The 24,284-nt window shown below is 39.8% G+C and overlaps 1 protein-coding gene across 3 annotated transcripts; it reads right to left on the bottom strand.

The window, feature by feature from the left end:
* Positions 1 to 1,981: 1,981 nt before the first annotated feature.
* On the bottom strand, positions 1,982 to 23,526 carry ASB5 (ankyrin repeat and SOCS box containing 5). 3 transcript variants are annotated; one of them, XM_056560594.1, is made up of 8 exons: positions 20,381 to 20,577; positions 15,371 to 15,446; positions 12,246 to 12,325; positions 6,999 to 7,106; positions 6,543 to 6,693; positions 4,421 to 4,555; positions 4,154 to 4,345; positions 1,982 to 2,622 (listed from the first exon to the last, which is right to left on the bottom strand). In XM_056560594.1, the coding sequence occupies exons 1-8, from the start codon at positions 20,387 to 20,389 to the stop codon at positions 2,477 to 2,479; spliced, it is 897 nt and encodes a 298-aa protein (XP_056416569.1). In that variant the 5' UTR covers positions 20,390 to 20,577; the 3' UTR covers positions 1,982 to 2,476. The 3 variants fall into 3 exon arrangements, with proteins under 3 accessions (XP_056416569.1, XP_056416560.1, XP_056416570.1); XM_056560585.1 differs by lacking the exons at positions 15,371 to 15,446; positions 20,381 to 20,577 and adding an exon at positions 23,176 to 23,526; XM_056560595.1 differs by lacking the exons at positions 15,371 to 15,446; positions 20,381 to 20,577 and adding an exon at positions 20,659 to 20,777.
* Positions 23,527 to 24,284: the final 758 nt, after the last annotated feature.

Raw genomic sequence — 24,284 nt, 5'->3', positions numbered from 1 at the left:
TTTTTTTTGATGTTCTGGCACCATAGGGGCTTCCGAAATGCAACATGCCCCCCAAAAACCATTTCAGAAAAACATACTCTCCAAAATCCCCTTGTCGCTCCTTCCCTTCTGAGCCCTCTACTGCGCCCGCTGAACAATTTACATAGACATATGAGGTATGTGCTTACTCAAGAGAAATTGGGCTACAAATACAAGTATAAATTTTCTCCTTTTACCCCTTGTAAAATTCAAAAATTGGGTCTACAAGAACATGCAAGTGTAAAAAATGAAGATTGTGAATTTTCTCCTTCACTTTGCTGCTATTCCTGTGAAACACCTAAAGGGTTAAAACGCTGACTGAATGTCGTTTTGAATACTTTGGGGGGGTGCAGTTTTTATAATGGGGTCTTTTATGGGGTATTTCTAATATGAAGACCCTTCAAATCCACTTCAAACCTGAACTGGTCCCTGAAAAATAGTGAGTTTGAAAATTTTGTGAAAAATTGGAAAATTGCTGCTGAACTTTGAAGCCCTCTGGTGTCTTCGAAAAGTAAAAACTTGTCAATTTTATGATGCAAACATAAAGTAGACATATTGGAAATGTGATTAAAAAATTTTTTCCTTACAAGCAGAGAGCTTCAAAGTTAGAAAAATGCAAAAATTTCAATTTTTTCATCAAATTTTGGGATTTTTCACCAAGAAAGGATGCAAGTTACCACAAAAATTTACCACCATGTTAAAGTAGAATATGTCACGAAAAAACAATCTCGGAATCAGAATGATAACTAAAAGCATTCCAGAGTTATTAATGTTTAAAGTGACAGTGGTCAGATGTTCAAAAAACGCTCTGGTCCTAAGGTGTAAAATGGCCTGGTCCTTAAGGGGTTAAGGATGTTTTTAAGAGAAATATTGCCATGAGATGAAAATGATTTGACCTATAAGCACAATTGGGGTTTGTTGCTCAGGCTTCTAATATTGAATTCCACATAAAGATGGTCATATGCCTTCAATAACTGTAAGATAAGCATTAATGTGTTTTGAAAGGGAAGAAAGGGGGTCAACTACAGCCAGACTCCTCCATCATGCCCAATCCTTCTTTTTAGTAGAGAGTCGGGGGGGGGGGGGGGGCTCCATTTACATTGACAGTTGGCTGGTCTCGCTAAAATCAGCAGGTCCCAACAACTTTTCACTAATATGTATGGGGGCCTTAAAGGACCTCAGCTTTGGAAGCTACATATTAGAAGGCAGATGCAGAGAGCCCACAGATTGGCTTAATATTGATGAATTCAGAAACAAACAATGGCTTTAGCTGATCAGTGACAGATCATCATTGTGTGAAATAAAGTTGACTGTGTTTAAAATTTGTGTCCAATAGTTGAAAAAAATATTTGTTCCCAAAAAAATCTGTTGTCCATGAATGATCTTTCAATCAAATAAACAAAGAACCTCCGGAGAAAATGGCTGGATTACAAAGGGTGCTGGGAGCCAGATAAGAGTATTGCACATTTATTACCCACAATGCAACACGTTTCGCGGTAATACCGCTTCATCAGGAATGCCTGATGAAGCGGTATTACCGCAAAACGCGTTGCATTGTGAGTAATAAATGTGAAATACTCTTACCTGGCTCCCAGCACCCTTTGTAATCCAGCTCTTTTCTCCGGAGGTTCTTTGTTTGTATGCTGCACACGAGGCTTTGAGTGGCTGCAGGGTCCCGGCTACGGCTTACATGCTGTTTCCAATGTTGTACTTGGTTGGTAGAACCCACATCGGTGAGCAGTTACAGTATTGAAAATATCATCCTTGGTATTTAACTATATCACACCACAGAGCGATCAATTTCTCTTTTATTGTAGTTGCCTTTCAATTAATTAACATTCTTAGAACATTCCTGGAAATATTGTTTGTCCTTCACCCAAAGTCATTTATCATGTATGGCCAGTCTGAATGACAGTAATGATTAAAATGGGCTAAATGCATTGCTACATTGGTGGAATAATCATTCACTAGACAATGATTCCTTTATTGGTTGTTCAACAAAGGTTGAGACGTATAGATACAGTGTTTGAGCTATTTATATATGTTTTCAGTAATTTTTAACACCAAAGTTCGAAAGCATGTCAATACTGTAAAAATCCACTTGAAAATAGAGCATTTTTGAAGCAGCTGTGTATATTAGGATATTACTCCATCATTGACAAGAAATGAGAAAAATAAATTTGATGTAGTCATATCAAGGTTTCTGTGGTTAGACAAAAACACATTTTGACTACACCCTATGAATGGACCCTGGTGGGCCTCACAAAGCTTGTATTGTGTTGTAAAGTGTTTGTTCTGATGTAGTTTTTCACAGTCCATGACAATGTGAGTACATGAAATTCCAGTTAAACCAAAATATTCCTTACAATTCCGAGAGGTAAATAAACAGCTAGTGACATGTCTTGTTACATAGACGTCATTTTTACAATATACTTGACGTAAACAATTAAAAAAATGATTAAAAGTTTCTTATACTTTCTCTATACTGTAAGAAGTTTTTCAGGATAGTTGGCAACTGGAGGCATGGAATAAGATGTAATCTAGACTGTCCGATACATTCCCGGATACGGAGTCTACAGAGCTGACAAAGTGGACATGGATTTGCTAAAAAGAAACAAAAACAAAGAATTTAGTAATGTCCTTTGTAAATGATAAAACACTGTAAATATTTACAACCATTTTTTGGAGATACAAACATTTTTTTTTATAAAGACTATTTTTGGTATATAGTTTGTAATGCAGACCTATGTGTCTCCATGGTTACAGACTACAAAGAAATCCTATGTAGTCAGATCCTGCAGCCATGTTTTACTAGGTTGTACTAAGCCGTCACATGACCATGTGTAAGAGGCTTTATGTGCTGAGCCTGTTATGTTTCTACATGGCACAAATCAGAAGCCTGAAAACTTACTTCTACTGGTATAGAGAAGAACATTGTCGGAAGACCAGGAGTAGAAAAGAATGCTCAATACTTAATTATGTTTTTTGAAAAACAAAAGGAATGTAAAGACTCCTACACACCTCATGTGTTTTTTTTTTTTTTCCAAAATAGTACATGGTATAGTGTTTTATATGTGCTAATAGATGCATTTGCGGCTGCCTTTTTCCCTGTGGTGTTTTTTCCACTACAAATCATGTGATCCATTCATCATGTGATTAAATGTTTTCTCTTAGAGAGTGTGAAAAAGCCTAAAAAATGCAAAAACAAAAAACACAACACACATTTACACAAGTACAGTGGTCCCTCAAGTTACAATATTAATTGGTTCCAGGACGACCATTGTATGTTGAAACCATTGTATGTTGAGACCATAACTCTATGGAAACCTGGTAATTGGTTCTGAAGCCACCAAAATATGTCATCCAAAAATAGGAAAAGGCGAGAATTAAGTAGATAACTAATATAGATAAAGCAAATCCTTACATATAAAAGTAAGAAAGAGCTGCTGGGAGCTGTAAATCACTGTCTATGTCAGTGTTTCCCAACTAGGGTGCCTCCAGCTGTTGCAAAACTACAACTTCCAGCATGCCCGGACAGCCGTTGGCTGTCCGGGCATGCTGGGAGTTGTAGTTTTGCAACAACTGGAGGCACCCTGGTTGGGAAACAATGGTTTATGTAGAGGACAGGAGCTTCTTCAGGGTCCTATACAGTACACACAGTGTCCTAAACGGAGCCACCCTTACTTGGTGTCCAAAAGAGCAGCTAACCCTGGCACAGGTAAGTAGTACAGAACTTGTAGTTCCTCCCTGTACTGTAGGGGGCGCTACCAGACAGCCATTCAGTGCAGGCACTTCAGTAATAGAGGTGATTTACCAGTAAAATGCCCATTCTGACTGGTCAGTTCCTCCAGTTGTGACACGTTTCACAGATCTGGACTGTCTGTATCTTGTATGTTGAGTCTGGTTTCAAGTTACAATGGTCCAGAAAAAACATTGTATGTTGAAACTATTGTATGTTGAGGCCATTGTAAGTTGGGGGATCACTGTAATATTTTTTCTCATAGGAAAAAACTTTCCTTTTTCTTCACCTTATGATATGACATTTCATTGTTTTATTGGTAGAGATTTATCAAGTTGTCTGTGTGTGAACATAGCCAAAAGGATTAGCTACTAAGTGGTAATCTTCCATACTTACCCTCATATTGAAGCAGGCATTTTTCCACTGACCCTCTTGCAGCAGCAACATCCACTGGACGTTTGTAATCTGTGTTTTTTGCATTGATATCAGCACCAAAGTCCAGCAGTAAGTTTATAATATCTGTACTAGACTGCTGAGCGGCAGCATGTAACGGGGTGTCCAGGTGTCTGCCATGCTGTACATTGGCACCTAGAAGACAAGCACAACATTAATATATATAAATATATACAACCCTCAATACAACCTATCATAACCATTACTGACCTGCATATAAAAGCTTCTTTACACAAGCTAAGTGCTGTCCTTTACATGCTACATAAAGAGGAGTGCCTAAGTGAGGAATGTCTTGGTCCACGTCTATACCCCATGAAATTAATACTTCTAGACAGTCACCGTGACCTGCAAACATACCAAAAGAAAAGCAGATAATATTTCTCACATCCAGAATAGAAACATGAAGAAAGTGAGAACTATTGATCAAGACTAGTGCAAGCAACCAAGCAGATTTCAGCTCCCGATTTTCTACAAGCCATTACTTAAAGGGGTACTCCGGTGGAAACCTTTTTTTTAAATGAACTGGTGCCAGAAAGTTAAACAGATTTGTAAATTATTTATATAAAAAAAATCTTAATCCTTTAAGTACTTTTTAGCAGCTGTATGCTACAGAGGAAATTCTTTACTTTTTGAATTTCTTTTTTTGTGTTGTCCACCGCGCTCTCTGCTGACACCTCTGTCTGTGTCAGGAACTGTCCAGAGCAGCATAGGTTTGCAATGGGGATTTTCTCCTGCTCTGTACAGTTCCTGATATGGGCATCAGGTGTCAGCAGAGAGCACTGTGGACAACACAAAAAAAAAAAAAAAAGATTTTCCTCTGTAGCAAATAGCTGCTAAAAAGTACCGAAAGGATTAAGATTTTTTAATAGAAGTAATTTACAAATCTGTTTAACTTTCTGGCACCAGTTCATTTAAAAAAAAGTTTTCCACCGGAGTACCCCTTTAAAGAGCCTGGACACAATGCAATTCTATACAAGGGCCCCACCTACTCTGTGATATTTTTATTTAGCAACAAAACTTTTGGGCCCCTCTGCTCTAGGACTGGGGTGCGATTGCTATCTGTGAATGCCTTGTTGGCCATTGAAAACTGAAACCAACAATAAGCTTGGTTAACCACTATTATAATATGATAGGAAGGCTATGTTTTACCCAATTTTGTACAATACAATGGACAAATTACAGCTCAAAAGACCAGATTACGATTTACAGCCCAAAAGACCAGATTTTTTTTTTAGTACTAAGTTCTACTGAACTCAATATAAAAACAGTCATTTGTTCATGCCATATGTTATTAAGTGGCATGCCGCTTTTCTTGGCCAGTATTTTCAGCCTTTTAAAAATTACCTTGTTTCAGGCTAAACATTTTTTTTATTATTACTGAGATATAACAGCATTGCCTGCTGCAATATTCTGTCCCAAAAATAAAATGTTAAAATGTATACTGCTGTAAAGCAGAGCAAAGGTAACCTCAGATAAACCATGTTCAAATAGACTATTTAAAGGGGTACTCCGGTGGAAAACTATTTATTTTATTTTTTTCATAACTGGCTCCAGAAAGTTAAACAGATTTGTAAATGACTTCTATTTAAAAATCTTAATCCTTCCAGTACTTATCAGCTGTTGTTTGCTCCAAAGGAAGTTGAGTTGTTATTTTCTGTCTAACCACAGTGCTCTCTGCTGACACCTCTGTCTGTTCCAGTGACTGTCCAGAGAAGAAGGAAATCCCCATAGAAAACCTCTCCTGCTCCGGACAGTTCCCGACATGGACAAAGGTGTCAGCAGAGAGCACTGTGGTAAGACTGGAAAGAACTACTTAACTTCCTTTGGATCATACAGCAGCTGATACGTATTGGACGGATTAAGATTTTCAATAGAAGTAATTTACAAATCTGTGAAAAGGGGTTATCCAGGATAAGAAAAACACAACACATTTCTTTTAAAAACCGTTCCCCATCTGTCTGCAGGTTGGGTGTGGTATTACAACTTGGCTCCATGCACTTCAATGGAACTGAGCTGCAGGACCACACCTAGAGACAGATGGAGAGCGTTTTTTGAAAGAAATTTGCTTTGTTTTTCTATTCCTGGATAATACCTTTAACTTTCTGGCACCAGTTTATTTGAAAAAATAAAATAAAATAAAATATATTCCACTGGAGTACCCCTTTAAGTCTATAAGCAAGCTGCAGGTAAGCCTCGGTATACCTTTCGTCACTATTTTGATGTATACCAATGTAATGTAAATTAAAGAACCTAGCCTGGGTGATGAAGTGCAGTCATTTCTATGTACCGATCATATATTACATTACATATTTTACCATTACATCTGTTTTACCTTTAGTCGATGCTTCATGAGCAGGTGAAGGGAGACATGTCTCTAGCTGTGCCTTAGCACCATATTCCAAGAGAAGTTCCACGCAGTTAGCGCTGCCTCTTGAACATGCATTAAATAAAGGAGTCACTCCGTCAATAGTTGTAGCATTCACCTAAAACATATCACAGGATTTTTTGGATAGACATGATGTTAAATGTTGAAAATGACTTCTACATTAATAAGCTACAGTCTCCTGGTGTGTGTTCCTTCCATTGCGTCATATTATGGGGAAAATGTATCTATGATTGAGACCAGAAAACTAGCATAAAAAATGGCTATTTCTGTGCAAAATGTAAACTTCTTTATGCTAGTTTCTGGTATCTATACAGACAGTCAGCAGTAACCTGTGACCACAGTGCTACCTAGACTACATACATAGAACAATATATCTGACTCTTATAGTATACGAAAGCTTACATTTGCTCCCGCTTCCAGAAGTGTTCGTGCACATCCAACATGATCTCCCAGGCAAGCTTCATGTAGTGGGGTCACATGATCGATCGTTAATGTATTCACATTGTAACCCTATGTGGAAGAAATTGTATATTTTAGAGAACTTTCAGGTATTTTACGCATTATTTTAGTATTCTAAATGAATGCAAATACATGCCAAGCAGAACTGGTACGGAAAACCTGAGAGAATGGGTAAAGAACATTCAGCTGCCATAGTATACAAAGCTGCTGAGTGTTTCCCAGGATGCAGACTCATAGAATTCATTGTAGAACAGCTGTAGTGTTTGTCACAAAGTCTGCCACCAGAGGGGGCCAAGCAGTTCAAATATCTAAACATACTGTTGGTGGAAAACAATTTTTTTTAAATCAACTGGTGCCAAAAAGTTAAACAGATTTGTAAATTACTTCTGTTTAAAAATCTTAAATCTTCCAGTACTTATCCACTGCTGTATGCTCCACAGGAAGTTGTATAGTTCTTTTCTGCCTTACCACAGTGCTCTCTGCTGACACCACTGTCCATTTTAGGTACTGTCCAGAGCAGGATAGTTTTTTTTATGTAGATTTGCTCCTACTCTGGACAGTTCCTAAAATGGACAGAGGTGTCAGCAGAGAGCACAGTGGTCAGACAGAAAGGAGCTATACAACTTCCTGTGGATCATACAGCAGCTGATAAGTACTAGAAGGATGAAGATTTTTTAATAGAAGTCATTTACAAATCTGTTTAAGGCTAGGACTCCACTGAGATTTTTGCCCTGCGATTTTTGTGGCAGAAAAACGGCAGAAAAAATGCCACAGTTTTTCCCTGCGTTTTGGCCTTTTTTCTGGCGCTTTTACTGGCGTTTTTACCTTTGTGTGGAATTTGCAGTTTTTGGCCCCTTTTGCTTTTTTTTTTTTACAAAATAGTTGGGTACCAAAAAAATAAAAAAATAAAAAAGGATGCAGTAGGGATGTAAAAATGTATTTAACTAAATGTTTTTTTTTTATAACAACATTTTTATAATTTTTTTTATAAAGTGTGTGTGTGTTTAACTTTTTTTTCTCTTTTTTTTTTCAAATTTTTATGTAGTACTACTACTTCCAGCATGGAACAAGACTGTTCCATGATGGGAGTAGTAGTACCTGTACTATAGACATATCGCCCCGGGTGTCAGTCTGACACCTGATGCGATCGTCAATAATATAGCAGGGATGTGGCTCTATACAGCGCTCTCATCTCTGCTTATTCACATCACTGGCCATTCATATTTTCCGCCCAGAGTAGTAATTGGCCGGATGGTTTCAGCCAATCACAGCTCTGAGGAAAAGATGAATGAATGAGCGGCCGGTCCGGAGTACAGTGCAGAGCAGGGATGCGAGCGATGTATACAGCCGCTCTGCATCTCTGCTATAGACAGGACGGTCACAGCGGGTGTCAGTAGTGACACCCGCTGTGATGTGTCCTTTAGCAGGCACTATTACTCCCAACATGGAGTACACTCTGCTCCATGCTGGGAGCTGTAGTACCTGCATTAATAGACAGATTGCAGCGAGTGTAACTTCTGACACCCGCTTCGATCTGTCTATTAATGCAGGTACTACATACAGCTCCCAGCATGGAGCAGAGTGTACTCCATGTTGGGAGTAGTAGTACTTGTAGTTAAGGAAAGATCACTGCGGGTATCACTCCTGACACCCGCTGTGATCCTCCGGTATAATGTATGGATGCGGCCGGCGCTCTCCTATGGTCCCCTGCACGGCCGTATATATACACATTCTGATTTCTCACAGAGAGCTGTGATTGGCTGGAACCATCTGACCAATCACAGCTCTCTGCGGGAAATATGAATATGTGTATATATATATATATATATATATATATATATATGTCAGTGCAGGGGACCAGAGAAGAGCTGCCGCCGCATCTATACATTATACAAGAGGATCGCAACGGGCGATCTGTCAATAAGTACAGGTAACTACTACTCCCATCATGGAACAGTGTGGTCCATGCTGGGAGTAGTAGTACTACCTAAAAAATGTAAATAAAAAAAAAAAGTGAAAAACACGCACACACTACATTTTTATTATTGTCAGCTAAATTTTTTGCGCTTTACCCGCTCACATAAATTGATCCCTGTTTAAAAATTTATAAACATTTCGTAATAAAAAAGATACATTTCCTTAGGTACAATTTTTTCCATCACTTTTTTATAAAAATTGTTTTTTATTATATCACTTTTATTATTTTTTTTTTTTATGGTACCCTACGAAATTTTAATAAAAAAAGGTATCTCCATAATTTTTTTGGAATAAAAACCGTCTGCAAAAACGCAAAATTTAAAACCAACATGGCATTTTTCTTGGCATTTTTGCTCTCCCATAGACGTCTATGGGATGAAAACGCCACGATTTCAGGGCAAAAAACGCCAAACTAGGTTTTGGCAGGCGTTTTGAAAATCCAGCCTCTGAGCCCGAAATTGCTGAAAAACGCTTAAAAAAACGCCAAACTGAAAAACACCAAGTGAATCTGGCATTTTGCAGTTTACCATTGACTTGCAGCTAACATCTGGACACGGCGTTTTTCACTGGCGTTTTTGATGGCGTTTTTGCAAAAAAAAACTCAGTGGCGTTCCAGCCTAAAGGAAATCTGTCACCAGTGTCACCTGCACTAACCTGTCGGTACCAACAGGTAGTGCAGGTGACACTGATGACAATGGTACTCACCTTGTACCGGTCTGTGGTGAGGATCTCCTGTAATCTTCTCCGGTATCTTCGCTCCGGGTACCGGCTTGGGGCATGGGCGGAGCTTAATGACATAACCGCTGCTGTTCCCAGAAGCTGGAACCCAGCATAGAGCAGCAGCGGTGACGTCACTAAGCTCGCCCATGCTCCAAGCCGCTGCTGCTTTCTGCAGGGTCCCGGGCAGCAGTGGTTACGTAATTAAGCTCCGCCTGTGCCCCAAGCCGGTGCCCGGAGCGAAGATACCGGAGAAGATTACAGGAAATCCCTGCCACAGACCGGGACAAGGTAAGTACCGTTGTCATCAGTGTCACCTGGACTACCTGTCGGTACTGACAGGTAGTGCAGGTGACACTGGTGACAGATTTCCTTTAACTTTTTGACACCAGTTGATTTAAAAAATAATAATAATAATAATTTTCTCCACCGGAGTATCCATTTAAAGGCTAATACCATTTAAAAAAAATTTGTTGTCCAATTGCAATACAATCCTTGTGCATTTACTCCTCAGATCCCTCTTATTCGTGTTCTGATAACTCCTCCTCTCCAGTTAATACCTTACTGTATAGAGATACTACATATACATTAAAGAGTACCTCCACCGATTAGGAGAATAAGGCTAAGTTTCCACTTGGTTTTTTTCTAGCAGTTTTTGGAAAACCGCCACTGCAGTTTTTGAGCCAAAGCCAAAAGTGTATTCAAAAGGAATAGGACATATAAAGGAAGGACTTACACTTCTCCTACCTTATGGATCCACTTCTGACTTTGGCTCAAAAACTGCAGTGGCAGTATTCCAAAAACTGCCAGAAAAAAAAAAAACAAGTAGAAACTTAGCCTGAGCGCTCACCGCTTCTCTCCCGTCTCTGTGTCATGTGATGATCGAGACACTCTCATAGACTTACACTGCGAGGTTGTCTCGATCATATGACATGGAGCCAGGAGAGAACACGATGAGCGCAAACTTCTCCCGGCTCATTCTCCTAATCGGTGGAGATCCAAACACTCAGACCCCTGCCTATCAAAACTATTGACATTTTGCTAGGACATGTCAAACATTTTTACAAATGACAGTGGCCATTTAAGGGTGTATTAACACTTATAGTATGCTGCGTTAATTTGATGTGCAGGATTTGAAGCTGCCGATTTGAAGCCGTGGTAAGTCATTTAGTTTACATTGAACTCTGGAGCATAAAATCTGCAGCTTTAAATTCCTGTGCATCAAGTATGCATAGTATACTATACAGGGGACCCTAAAGGGTATTTCCACTGAAAACTAACAGATTTATCTCAGGCCCTCGTAGAGAATTTAGCAGGTGATCTAAAAAACCAACCCCACTTTCTTCCCATCATGCTTAATTTTTTTTTTACAATTTATTTTTGTATGTTTAATTAACTTAATAATGCTGGTATATGTGTTTTTAAAAGGGGCACACAAAATTCCAGGGCAACTGATGTAGTTGCAGATGGAAGTTCTTTCTGCCTTAAAGAGTATCTGTCACCAAACTAAACTTTTAATATATTGTTCTTTATGTAATTATAAGACACATTGCTATTTACTTGCTGTTAAAATTCTCAACCTTTATATGTTTTTAATGTGATTGAAAAAACGGCCACTAGGTGGCTCTCTTTTGTTCCCTGCCCAAGTCAAGCAATTAGTTAGTCTCATCCCAGCCTGGCAGGAGACCAAATTCAGGAAGAGCGTGTGCGTGCGGGGCATGGCAAGGCACAGCTCTCGCAGGCTTTTGTGATGTCAAGCCTGTTGGGGAACGCCCACTTTCTCCTACCAGGAGCTCACACACTGTGAGCAAGGGGAAAGGTATGATACAGAGCTTTTTAAAGCTCGAAAAAAAATATTTAAGGGCAAGAGGGGTGTTAGGAGTGGTTAGAGAATATAATATGAGTTAGTTTAGAAAATATGGTTTGATGACAGGTACTTTTTAATAGAGCTAGAAGACAGGAGCTGAATACTATTTCAGCAGGATCTAGAGCGAATGCATGACTTTATATTTATATCCACATACATAGTATCAAATATTTTATATCCACATACATAGTATCAAATACTTTATATCCACATACATAGTATCAAATACTTCTTGAACAGGGGCCTCTGCATCTGCCTATGTAGTCTGCCTCTGGTTTATAGGTTTATATATGCATGTTTATGTTCTGTATCTGTACTTGTGTACATATGTGGTGTGTTCCCACATTAGATTCCAGATCTTAGTATAGAGCCCTGTGTTTACTTCTGACACTAATAATTTATTCAAGAATGACTTCATTGGCAAGATACACTGACTGCTTCAGTGGTTCCAAGCTACATGTACTGAATGCTAAAATGCCAGTGGCCGCCTGCTTAACAAATGACACAAGCAGCATAAAATAAAACAACGTAAAGATAAAAATGCTGGACACAGCATACAGGAAAAAAATGTCATCTGCTAACAGTCAGACATCTAAGAATGCCAGGCAGAGAGCAGAATGTGTACCTACTTGAGATAGCAAGGTTTTCAGTGCAAGTAGCCGTCCCTGGCTTGCTGCTTCATGTAGTGGTGATCGATCTGCCCATGATCCTAAAAATGATATCACAATATGAAATAATACAAAACTATTTAATAAATCAGCACAAAACTCATTTAAAATTCATCTATTTCTGTCAGCTACTGCATCTCTGTTTGGTCCATAAGAAGGACAAAAATTATGAAAGACAAAAAAGTTAATATACATAAGGTAGCAAAACCTAAGAAAGGGTATGCAAAAATACAATGAAACCATTATACAGTGATGAAGCTTATATGCAAAAATAATCTGTTTCTGAAGTTAATCATGGATGCAGACTTTTGGGGGAGTTTACTACACACTGGTCTTAATCCAAATTACACTGGAGTAAAATACACCAAATATTTGGTACGATGCTCCAGAAAAGCAAAAGTATGTCAGCAGTTGTAAATTACTTCTATAATTTGCACCAATTTTTAACTTAAAGGGAAACTTGGTGGGAGGATTCATTTTACTAATTATGCCCATTGTGTGGGGTATAAAGAAACTAAATATCTACTTACATCTGCGGTGCCTCTGGTGTCCTGCTCAGTTCCCCTAAAGTGCTGGTCTTCCTGAAGCTGCAGTGTGACTGACGTTTAAGAAATTACCCGTGCCCCATGTCTCATACTACAGCTCAGTGAATCGCTGGCCAAAAAGGGACATTGCTGTGGCCAGCGATTTGCTGAGCTGGGGTCTGACACTTTGGGTCCGGGTACTTGCTTCGTTGACAGTCACACTGCACCATAACAACTTATACTCTATCAACATTATCACATACAATGGCTCAAATGTATGTATTTCCCGAGTAATAAGAACCAAGAAGCCCAATAACTTCAGCAATTGTGTATATTACTCAGCCTAATCCCTGTTGTAGAACACAAATGTATGTCTATATGACATACTTGCATTTTACTGACGTGTTCTTGCCTTGTAGGCACCAAATGTAATGTGAACCTAGCCTAAGGTGATTTGTGTTGAGATGAAAGTCTGGACTGTTTGTGTAGTTGGCCTGTTTGGGACAATTAACCCAACTGTGCCAATCAATGGACGTTGTTTGCCTGGTATGTAAATGTGACACCTTTTCAGCCACATAGTGTCCAGAGATCTGCTATCTATAGATGAAAAAATGGTGTTTCAATATCCTTTCTCATCCAACTGGAACAAATGTTTGTGTTCCCATATATGAGGTATTTTGTTACTAAATACCTGGCGGTCATATCAGGTATCCCCAGAAAGGACAGTTTATAGGGAGCCTAAATTTTGTGGAAGTATAAAGGTACCTGGTCCAGGGAAGGGAGGGAGGAGATGAAGGCATTTTCTGGGCCTAAATGTATGAATAGGAAAGGTGGCGACAAGCCGAAAGCTTTTCAGCCTCTCCCTCTCCTCCTCTCTTTTTCAATTCACAGGCCTAGACCTCATTTGCCAGCAGCAGGTATAGAAATGCTGGCCTAAAAGGCCGGGGTGCGCTTATATTGAGGATGCAGGTCTACCTTGCTAGTACATGTCAATTTCTCACCAGAAGTCCCTCTAGGTAGATTTGAATACTTTGTAAGTAGAATTTCTTTTATTTTTATTCCTTTTTATTTTATGTATGTATGTATGGTGTAAGCCTATCTTGTTAATTTTTGTTTTTATTCTGTAAATATTTTTGTTTTATAATTAATTATTAATTTGTTAAAGGGGTACTCCACTCCCCAGCGTTTGGAACATTTAGTTCTGAACGCTGGTGCAGGCTTCAGGGGTTGTCAAGCCCCCTCGTGCCATCATGCCCCGCCCCTCGTGATATCATACCCCGCCCCCTCAATGCAAGTCAATGGGAGGGAGTGTGACGGCCCTCACGCCCCCTCTCATAGATTTACATTGAGGGGGTGGGGCATGACATCACTGAGGCAGGGCGACCCCGAAGCCCGCACCAGCATTCAGAACTAAATGTTCCAAATGCTGGGGAGTAGAGTACTCCTTTAAGTCCTATCTTATTATGGTAAAACGAACCATATATTGTCCTGGTAAAATGAACCCATATATAGAGTTGGGTTATTGTAGACTAGAGATTTGGAATTATCTTTTTCCTGTTTTAAGATACTGGGGAAAGTAGATTATATGTGTAAATTGGAGTATATTCAGATTGGATTGTTGGGGTCTTGTCTGCTGGGAGTGATAAGTAGTGGCAGTGATATTTATAGTGTTAAAATGTGGGTGGTGTTAGAGGGATTTTCTTCATCATTATTCCTGGTATAGTGCAGACAAATAGTGATTTTTGGAATCTCCATATATTCACATTAAATCATGAGTTTGCCCTGAGGTGTAAAATTTGTGACAAACGTGATAGGATATAAGTAACTAAAAATGGGGGGTCTGACTACTGGGACTTTTATGATCTCAAAAACAGGGGCACAGGGATCCAGGTCTTTCATTTGAACAGGAGAAGACTTCCACAGGGCGGTATGGGATATCAGCGCTGACCGAGACCGGATGTGTCCAATCTTGGTCAGCGCCGATATCCCCTACCGCCCTGTGGAAGTCTTCACCTGCCGAATCTCTGTCCAGGTTGGGGAGGCTGCAGACCAGGCTTATTTACTCATCCACGCAGACCATTGTTGTGAGTGAGTTCACACAACCGCCTTTGGTAAGGGTTTCATACTACTTTAATCTGAACCCTGCAGTGGCGGTTTTACGCTCTGGAGCGCTCTTCTCTTTTATTTTAGTTTCATTAGAACAGAGCAGTGGTCCCATGTGTATCATGTCCATTCATTCTTTATAGAAGCTGCTCGAGCGCTCTTCTCGGCTATCTCTGACAGTTCCCATAGACAATGAATGGTGCAGTGCTATGGTGGGAAAACCCCTTTAAATTTACTAAATAACATGACACCACCAGTGCTGATATTTTGACCTCTTTGACATACAACAATACAGTAACAGATGTAATGGCTCAACTACTTTTTTGTTTTATTTAATGTTTTTGCATTGCCAAATATTTACCATAGTGCACCTTACTTTGGACACTACTGCAGCGATTTAATAAATACTTTTACACATTACCAGATTGACTAGCATGCATCTATAGAAATCCAACAAACCTGGGTCAATATCCAAAATAGCACCTGCTGCATTCCACACATTGGCATAGTTTTCTTCAGGTTCAGTTACTGATATCTAAAGAATTTGGCCACAGAAAGAAAACTTATAGGTAACCATTGTTGAAATATAATATGTAAAGCAGGAGGGAGGCAATAACCTGGACATCTGGTACATGGATGAGTATAGTTGATGCAATACTTTAATGAATAAAAGTCACAGCATTGTTTGATAAAGTAAATCTGGACTCTTCATTGACATTCAAGTCTACAATACAGTAATCCCTCAACTTACAATGGCCTCAACATACAATAGTTTCAACATACAATGGTCTTTTCTGGACCATTGTAACTTGAAACCAGACTCAACATACAATGTACAGACAGTCCAGACCTGTGAAACGTGTCAATGGCCAGAAGAACTGACCAATCAGAATGGGCATTCACTGGTATAACCCCTGTATTACTGAAGCATATGCACTTAATTCCTGTCTGGTAGCGCCCCCTACAGTACAGGGAGGTATTACATGTTCTGTACTCTTTAACTGTGCCAGGGTTAGGCTGGGTTCACACTACGTTTTGTCCCATACGGGACCGCATACGGCAAGGGGAGCTAAAAACTTGTGCTCCCGTATGCGGTCCCGTATGTAATGCATTTCAATGAGCTGACCGAAGGGAAACGCTGACTCCATTCGGCTCATTTTTGCCCCGTATGCGGTTTTCCACCGGACCTAAAATCGTAGTCGACCACGATTTTAGGTGCGGTGGGAAAACCGCATACGGGGCAAAAATGAGCCGAATGGAGTCAGCGTTTCACTCCGGTCAGCTCATTGAAATGCATTACATACAGGATCGCATATGGGAGCGCAAGTTTTCAGCTCCTCCTGCCGTATGTGGTCCCGTATGGGACAAAACGTAGTGTGAACCCAGCCTTAGCTGCTCCTTTGGACACCAGGTGAGGGAGACTCCATGTTACTTTTTTTTAAGGACATTGCGTGTACTGTACAGGACCCCAAAGAAGCTCCTGTCCTCTACATAGACCAGTGTTTCCCAAGCAGGGTGCCCCCAGCTGTTGCAAAACTACAACTCCCAGCATGCCCGGACAGCCTTGGCTGTCCGGGCATGCTGGGAGTTGTAGTTTTGCAACAGCTAGAGGCTCCCTGCTTGGGAAACACTGACATACAGTGATTACAGCTCCCAGCAGATCTTTCTTACTTTTATATGTAAGGACTTGCTTTATCTCTATTAGTTATCTACTTATTTTTCTTTACTTATTATTTTCACTTTTTTCCTATTTTCGGATGACATTTTGGGGCTTCTGAACCAATTACCAGGTTTCCATAGAGTTATGGTCTCAACATACAATGGTTTCAACATACGATGGTCGTCCTGGAACCAATTGATATTGTAACTTGAGGGACCACTGTATTTGGCATCTTTGCTATACATCGTATTTACCTCTTTTTGCTGCTTGTACTTCTGTTTGTCAGGAGCAGTATATAGCAACAGACTGTGTGTGCAGGCAGAGCACCCTGTCACATACCACCAGTCACTCTATGGGAGCTATAAGGTTTTACTTCTTAAGTTGGAATGGCCCTATGTAAAAGGCAGTATCCAAGCTTGCATCCCAACTGCATACCATCTCTTCATTTTGTGTTAAAAGGGTTATCCAAGATTAGTAAAACATATCAGCTTTCTACCAAAAAGAGTGCCACCCTTGTCCTTGGGATGTGTGTAGTTTTACAGCTTGGCTCATTCACTTTAATGGAACTGAACAGCAGTACCACAAGACTGAGGACAAGAGTGGCGCTATTTCTCTGTTTCTGGAAGAACACAACTATGTTTTTTGTTAATTCAGGATAACCCCTTTAAGGCTGTAATTTTTGTTCTGATCTCCTCCTTAATATTACTCCCTCTTGTTCCAAAAGCATTGCGTTACCCTGAGAAATCTTTAAAGGAGTTATCCAGGAATAGAAAAACAGAGATAATGGGGGAGATTTATCAAAGTTGTCTATGTCCCGCATCAATATAGACCAAACTACAGAGGGTTAGGCCGGTCTATTGTGCGCCTAATTTATCAAAAGTCGCACGACTGCGCACGTACTTCGGGATCTATGCTTTAGACTGCATTTAAACCTGCTCCAGTATGGTCTGACATTTTGGCGTACTTTCAGCTGATGCGACTTGTCGCTGAAAAGTCGCTTTTGATAAATTCAGCACCAATGCATTTTCCGTCTAAAATAGACTAGAATGCATCATGTTCTAAAAATCCTCTAAAGCAAAAGTCACAAAAAAGTTGCACACATGACTGCGACTTTTTGTGCGACAAATTTAGATGGGAAAAACTAGTCTAAATCCTTTGATAAATCTCCCCCAATGTCCTCCAAAAACAGCACCACGGCTGTCCTCAGGTTGTGTGTGGTATTACAATTGGCTTCATTCACTACAAAAAAAAAAAAAAAAGTGCAATACAGTAAAATCTTCCTTAGTGGACACCTCCCAATAGTGGACAGTTTTTAATTCCCCGGCAGAGTCCCATAAGATTTAATATATTTTCACCCTCCGAATTGGGGACACTCCCAATAGCAGATGCGAACACCTACAATAGGTAAGAAAACACTCCCAATAGGGGACAAAACAATCCTAATAGGGGACAGTAGGGGACAAAATACTCCCATTAGGAGACAAAATACTGCCAATAGGGGACAACCAGGCTTATGTGCCAGCCCTACCTTGTACACAGGGCCGCCATCAGGGCACCATTACCCCTGTAACCCCTGATGCACCCCCCTTCAGGAGCCCCAGCACAGCAGCAGAAGACTACTGTTTGCCAGCCACATAATCCCCCTTCCTTCCCTAATCCCTCCATGCCACTTTATTCCCCGTGCCAAATCACCCCCCCCTTTTATACCACCCTGTGCTGCAACTTTTCCCCTTGATCCCCCCCGTGCTATCTAACTTCTCCCTTATTACCCTCTGTGCAAATTTATCACCTCCATCTTTGCCACTCCCCTGTGGCATTCCACCCCCCCCCCCGTGCAATTTAATTCCTCCTTTATCCCCCTGTGCCATTTCATAAAGAGGGAGGTGGTGAATTTACACAGAGCAGAGGGTAATGAAGGGGGAATGAAATGGCACAGGGGGATCAATGGTAAATGATGTGACACAGAGGGTAAGGGGTGATATAACTTGGCACAAGGCACAGGGTATGAAGGGGGATGAAATAATGCAGGCGAGAGATAAGGGGAGATTAAACAGCACTGGGAGATTCTACAGTAATATTGCTTGTTATCATGTTTTATAGGTAATTACACTCTGGGGTGAGTACAGGACAGTATTCGGTCATTTATAAATATTTTTGAGCCTTTTTTTTCCCAATAGAGGACATCTCTCAATAGTGGACACTTTTTTATTCCCGTGAGTGTCCACTATTGGGAGATTCTACTGTCCCACACACATTGTGGTGCTGTTTTTGGAAGAAATTATTTCAGGTTGTTCTATACATTTAACAGGATACTTTCTAATCTGCCTTTGTCACTAAGTGATCTTCCAGGAACCCTGAAGGTAATGTAGAGCCATGTATGTTGCTCTACAGGAGCTCTTTGCATTCAAAACTCCAGCAGTTATGATACCGTAACGTTGTTTCCTGCTGTGGAAAACCAGATTGATTCCTATAATAGGGTGGCCAGAGGCTGGAATAATTCCTATTCTGGGTTTATGATAGGGGATTTTAAATTTTAAGCATTTCATTTACATCAAAACAACAAGAACAATAATAACAAAAATGATAATAACAACAACTATTATTATAATTATTATCTTTTTTAATATTAATGTTATTATTATTATTGTTATTATGCATAATGTGGTAAAGTGTACGGGAAAGTGGTGGATGGGTTGTATATTTCATCCAGTTTCATCAGCCAGGCACAATAAAGAAAATCCAGAAAGTTATGTGCTGCTTTATCAGAGCATAGTCTGCTAGGGCTCTTTTGTTTAAGTTACATGGGCTAGATTTCCTGGACTGGAGGACAGTTTGGAAGTGGGAGGGCTCCTGTCCACACCCCTAGTCCACTATGGGTTTCCCTAATGCAAGGTGTTCTCAGGTGAGGCTTCCTGTGTTGATTGCTAGGGAGGAAGCCCTATAGTAATGGGCTGTTTGGGTTTGAGTGCTGGAGAGACTGAGATGAGAAGCAGCCACAGCCAGAACTGCGGCTCCAACCTACCAGGTCTGAACCTTCCTCTATGGACATTTTGTGAGTTGCTCGGGGCCAGACCTTAGCCCCACAGTAGGATAGTGAGTAGGATAGTGAGGTATCCTGATGTTTAGTTAGAGCCGGACAGACTTAGGTTTTGTTGTTTTGTTTGCACTGTGCTTTGTGCCTAAAATCATTTAAATAAACATCCTCTTGGACGTTTGAAACCTGCAGCCTGTGTGAATACTGTCATTGCCAACCCCACCGTGTGAGCTGTTCCCTACAATAATTATTCATCATCATCAATAATAAATACTAATAATAAAAATAAACAATAATAACAACAATAATATTCTGATTCATGCATGAACAACAACTATAGAATCGGGATTTATAAGTGAATGATCATGACTTCAGGGTATAAAATTTGGTGAACATTTATTATATTTTGGCTGAATGTTTTTGCAGCATTTACATGTTGCCTGGGCTATTAAATGGGCAGCACATATTCTAATTCCTGCTCTTACTTATAAATAGGGGTTTACGGTTTTCTTCATGAGACAACATCTATTTACAGCTATACAACATTCACTACTCAAAGTACTAGATAAAGACACACAATGTGAACAACATCAATTTGTCTACAGTTTTTAGGTAACATAAGTATTTGTTTCTACATTGCAAAGACTTAAAATACTTAAAGTAAAAACAGCAATTGGTAATTGGGATATATCACAATAGAAGTTAAGTTGTTTGGCTGGTGACATTAACATCTAAATGCTGCCTCTGATATATGATATCATCCATCTTTACTTACATACAGCATTATCCAGATTTGTTGGTAGAGAAACAGAATAAATAAATAAGAAAAGAAAAATATTATTCATAAACCAATAAAGCCAAAAAGATCAATAGCAGTTCTGGTTAGAGTCGTAATGGCTGCTGGTTGTAGTTTTCAGGGATCTGCTTGGCTGTGACCTATATTTAGATTACCAGCGTGATCCAAGTCATCTGAGGTATACAAGCGGAATAGCAAATCCTGCATCTTTCAGTAAACAATCTAGCTCAAATGCAGAAAAAGATGTAGTATATTACCTAGATCACCATCTCCCCAAGGTACCTCCAACCATTCCCCATGCACCAAAAAAGCACTCATGTCTTGGCTGTATTAAGCTCATTCTAAATGCTTGTCTACTATTTGTATGCAGAGCTCCGCTTCTAGTTGACTTGTAATTTAACTCCCTCGGCATCTACCTCTGAAAACATGGCTCTCTCTATATCAACGGAAAAGTCTTTAGGAGAGTCTCCTCTCTACATATTATAGGAGAATGCATTCAGCATAGTGATTCCCTAGTAAATTGTTTTCATTGGAACTGGTGGTGATAAATCTAAGTCAGCAGAGGTTAAATTAAGTATCTAACTGCTCCTGTTGATGGTAAAGACATTATTTGGGGAGTAGAAAAGGTATTACCTCTTCTTACCTCTCTACTTTCACCAGAAGCTTATCTCGGAAGACACCTGTAACCTCACACAATGTCCCAACATCAGCAACATTGTGCGGCTATCAGCCATCGCATGCAGTTACTGGTATGTTTCTTAATAATACATTAATAGTCCTCAGTAGTTCATACCTTCTAATGGTTATCTGAAAAGATTATAATAAGTTGCAATCCTAGATGTCAGGATTCTCAATTTGCTATCTCGAATTGATCTTTAACCTATTCACGACAAAGGGCGTACAAAGATACTTTGAAGTGAGCGCATGATATGTGGCCGCTTCAGAGCAGTGAGTGACGGCTACTATCAGTAGCCATACACTCACTGCTAATGGCAGGCAGCGGTGATCCCGCCAATGCCTGTCATTAACCTTTTAGATGCTGTGATCAATGCCAATCACAACATCTAAAGTGAAAGTAAAACATTTGCGGTAGCTCAGAGGAGCTCATCGAACCCCTGCGATGTGATCACTGGGGTTAATTGAGCTAAAATGGGGGAGGAGGGTCCCCTTAACTTCCTCCTGCCGCTGATTGCCGATCCAATTATGTAGCCTGACCTAGTCAATCACACTGTATAATGCTATGCCATAGGCATAACATTATACAGTGAATGCAATCTAATGAGGGCAAATAAAAGTGCCCTATTAAAATATAATGTTTATGATCTTTCAGGCTAAACGTTAAAAAAGGTAAAAAAACATGACAATACAGATTTTTGATCACATCATATATCAGAAAAAATGAATAAAAAGCGATCAAAAAGTCCTCTGAAAACAAATGAGCCCTTATACATCCCTGTATATGGAAAAATGTAAAAGCTGTAGGAGTCAGAAAAGGACAGTTTTATGCATACCAGTTTTGTTCAAAAAAAGTTAGCATTTAAAAAAAATAGTACAACAATAGAAAAACTATATCAATTGGGTATCACTTTAATCACATTGACCTACAGAATAAAAATAATGGATCATTTTTACGATAACGTGCACTGCGTAAAAACCAAACCCTCCAAAAGTTGTAAAATTATTTATTTTCTTTTTTACATATTATATATATATATATATATATATATATATATATATATATATATAATATTTTTTTTTATGGGAAAAGGGGGGGGGGTGATTCAAACTTTTATTAGAGAATGGGTTAAATCACTTTTATTAGCTTCAGATTGCATACACTGTTCAATGATATGCCACAGCATAACATTGATGAGTGTTATCGGTGCTCCATTGCTCCAGCCTGCCATGGCTGACTGGTGCTTTGGATTACCGATCGGATGGCAAGGAGGCAGGTAAGGGCCCTCCCGCCATCTTCTCAGTTTCACCGCGGTGGTCCCGATCAGCACAGCTGAACCGGGAAGTGTTTTTTTTTTTTTACATTTTAGACGATGCAATCAAAGTCATCACCACAATCAGAAGCTTCTTGTTGCTAGTGTCCCCAGTCTACTAAATCCTGGCTTCTCACTGGCCACACAACTTTGCTACTGCTAGATCTCTGATGCCTTTTTACGTTTCTGAGGATTTCTATAAACCCTGCATATAAATATTATGCAAGTCCCCATGCCCCCCATGTCTGTTTCGACTGTAAATACAATAGAGAACCATTACCCTTTTCTTTCTCATGGCTCTCCAATGGCCACAATCCGACCTATTTCCACCCACAAGCAATAATGAAGTAAACAGAATTTAGCTACATGTTAAACAGATTTCATTTCATTCTCTATTGAATTGATGGAAATCTATGCATTATATTCATAAGTAAACGAAAGAGATCTCAGGACCTTCTAGTTTATTATTTGATATTTGATTTAGCTCACACGGCTTTCTTCAAGGATGTGAACACAGGATGTTGTGCACAAGGAGCTTTTAAAGAGAATACCCCTCCCTATTCTAAAAACTTCCCAAGAAGCATTTCAATGAAATATAGCTGGAAGGGAATGAAAATAAATAAGGACAATGACTGGCACTGATTCTAGCCTTAGGAACCCTTTAGGTTTTGGCTATAGAATCAGCATACAGTTGTCACTAACAACAGACAGATTGGATTTATAAAGCACAATCTCCTGGTCATATCCTTCCATGAAAAGCCTGTGTGACGACACCATCTTACTGACCTTGGTTGGTGAGGATACCCCAGCTTGTGCTTCTCTTTGCGGGGTACTTTTCTGCACTGTCTGCAGTCCTTTTCCTCTTGCGACTATGCTGCGGTGCAGGTTCTATAGACATGCTATTCCTTGCATACGTCTCACACCCCTGTGGATTGATCGCACTGCTATGGCCTCTCTGTTACTTAATCTAGTAAATGTTTTGCACTGTACGCAGAATATCAGCAACACAGTGAAAGCTTTTCAGTAACACTTCATAGGCTGGGTGGTGGGTATGCAGTGGGGGGAGGGATGGACTGCACTAGTGCTTGCTATTTTTAAAACAGAGAAAGAATCAGCTTAGCTGCAGGACCCAGCGGTTTGGAGTAGAAGGAGCAATGTATTGCGTGTAAAATAGACAGTATGAGCTGACAGTCAATCACTGTGTAGATAGGTTGTACCATGGGTCTACAATAAGGACAGTATATCAGTTCTCTAGTCACATGGTAACAGTGGAGGTTGTGCCATATCTCAGTAAATAAAAGTTGCATCAGAGCCGCTCACTTAGAATGCAGTGTTTGTCCAGGCATCAGTTTTCATTCTGGACAGAAGCCAAAAACTGTGCTCCTATTTGTGCAGCACTTTCACTTTGCTTCCCATGGAAGATATTAAAGTGCCTGTTTAATAGACATGATTACCTTCTAGGCTGGCAATCTATACCGCATGCAAAGCACTTCAGGACAGAGCACTAAGTAAAACATTAACTCTTTATTACTGTAACCTGCCATGTGATGCATATAGGTGCAGGCTAGAAATGTCAAGGTCAGTGGAGGAACCGAAGGACAGTATTAAAGGGGTACTCCCATGGAAATTTTTTTTTTTTTTATCAACTGGTGCCAGAAAGTTAAACAGATTTGTAAATCACTTCTATTAAAAAAATCTTAATCCTTCCAGTACTTTTTAGGGGCTGTATACTAAAGAGAAATCCAAAAAAAAGAAATGCATTTCCTCTGATGCCATGACCACAGTGCTCTCTACTGACCTCTGCTGTCCATTTTAGGAACTGCCCAGAGCAGCATATGTTTACTATGGGGATTTTCTCCTGCTCTGGACAGTTCCTAAAATGGACAGCAGAGGTC

The sequence above is a fragment of the Hyla sarda genome, chromosome 1 (genome assembly GCF_029499605.1).
Source record: "Hyla sarda isolate aHylSar1 chromosome 1, aHylSar1.hap1, whole genome shotgun sequence".
In the NCBI taxonomy this organism is placed as follows: domain Eukaryota; kingdom Metazoa; phylum Chordata; class Amphibia; order Anura; family Hylidae; genus Hyla; species Hyla sarda.
This window is presented reverse-complemented; position numbering and strand designations above follow the sequence as displayed.

Bases quoted from the DNA above. Each gene is read 5' to 3' on its own strand.
- ASB5 (XM_056560585.1), bottom strand. From the start codon at position 23,287: ATGTCTATAGAACCTGCACCGCAGCATAGTCGCAAGAGGAAAAGGACT. The intron at 4,346-4,420 runs GTCAGTAATGGT...CTTGTCTTCTAG, and splicing joins AAAGAAGCTTTTATATGCAG to GTGCCAATGTACAGCATGGC. The intron at 2,623-4,153 runs GTAAGTATGGAA...GTTTCTTTTTAG, and splicing joins ATGCCTGCTTCAATATGAGG to CAAATCCATGTCCACTTTGT.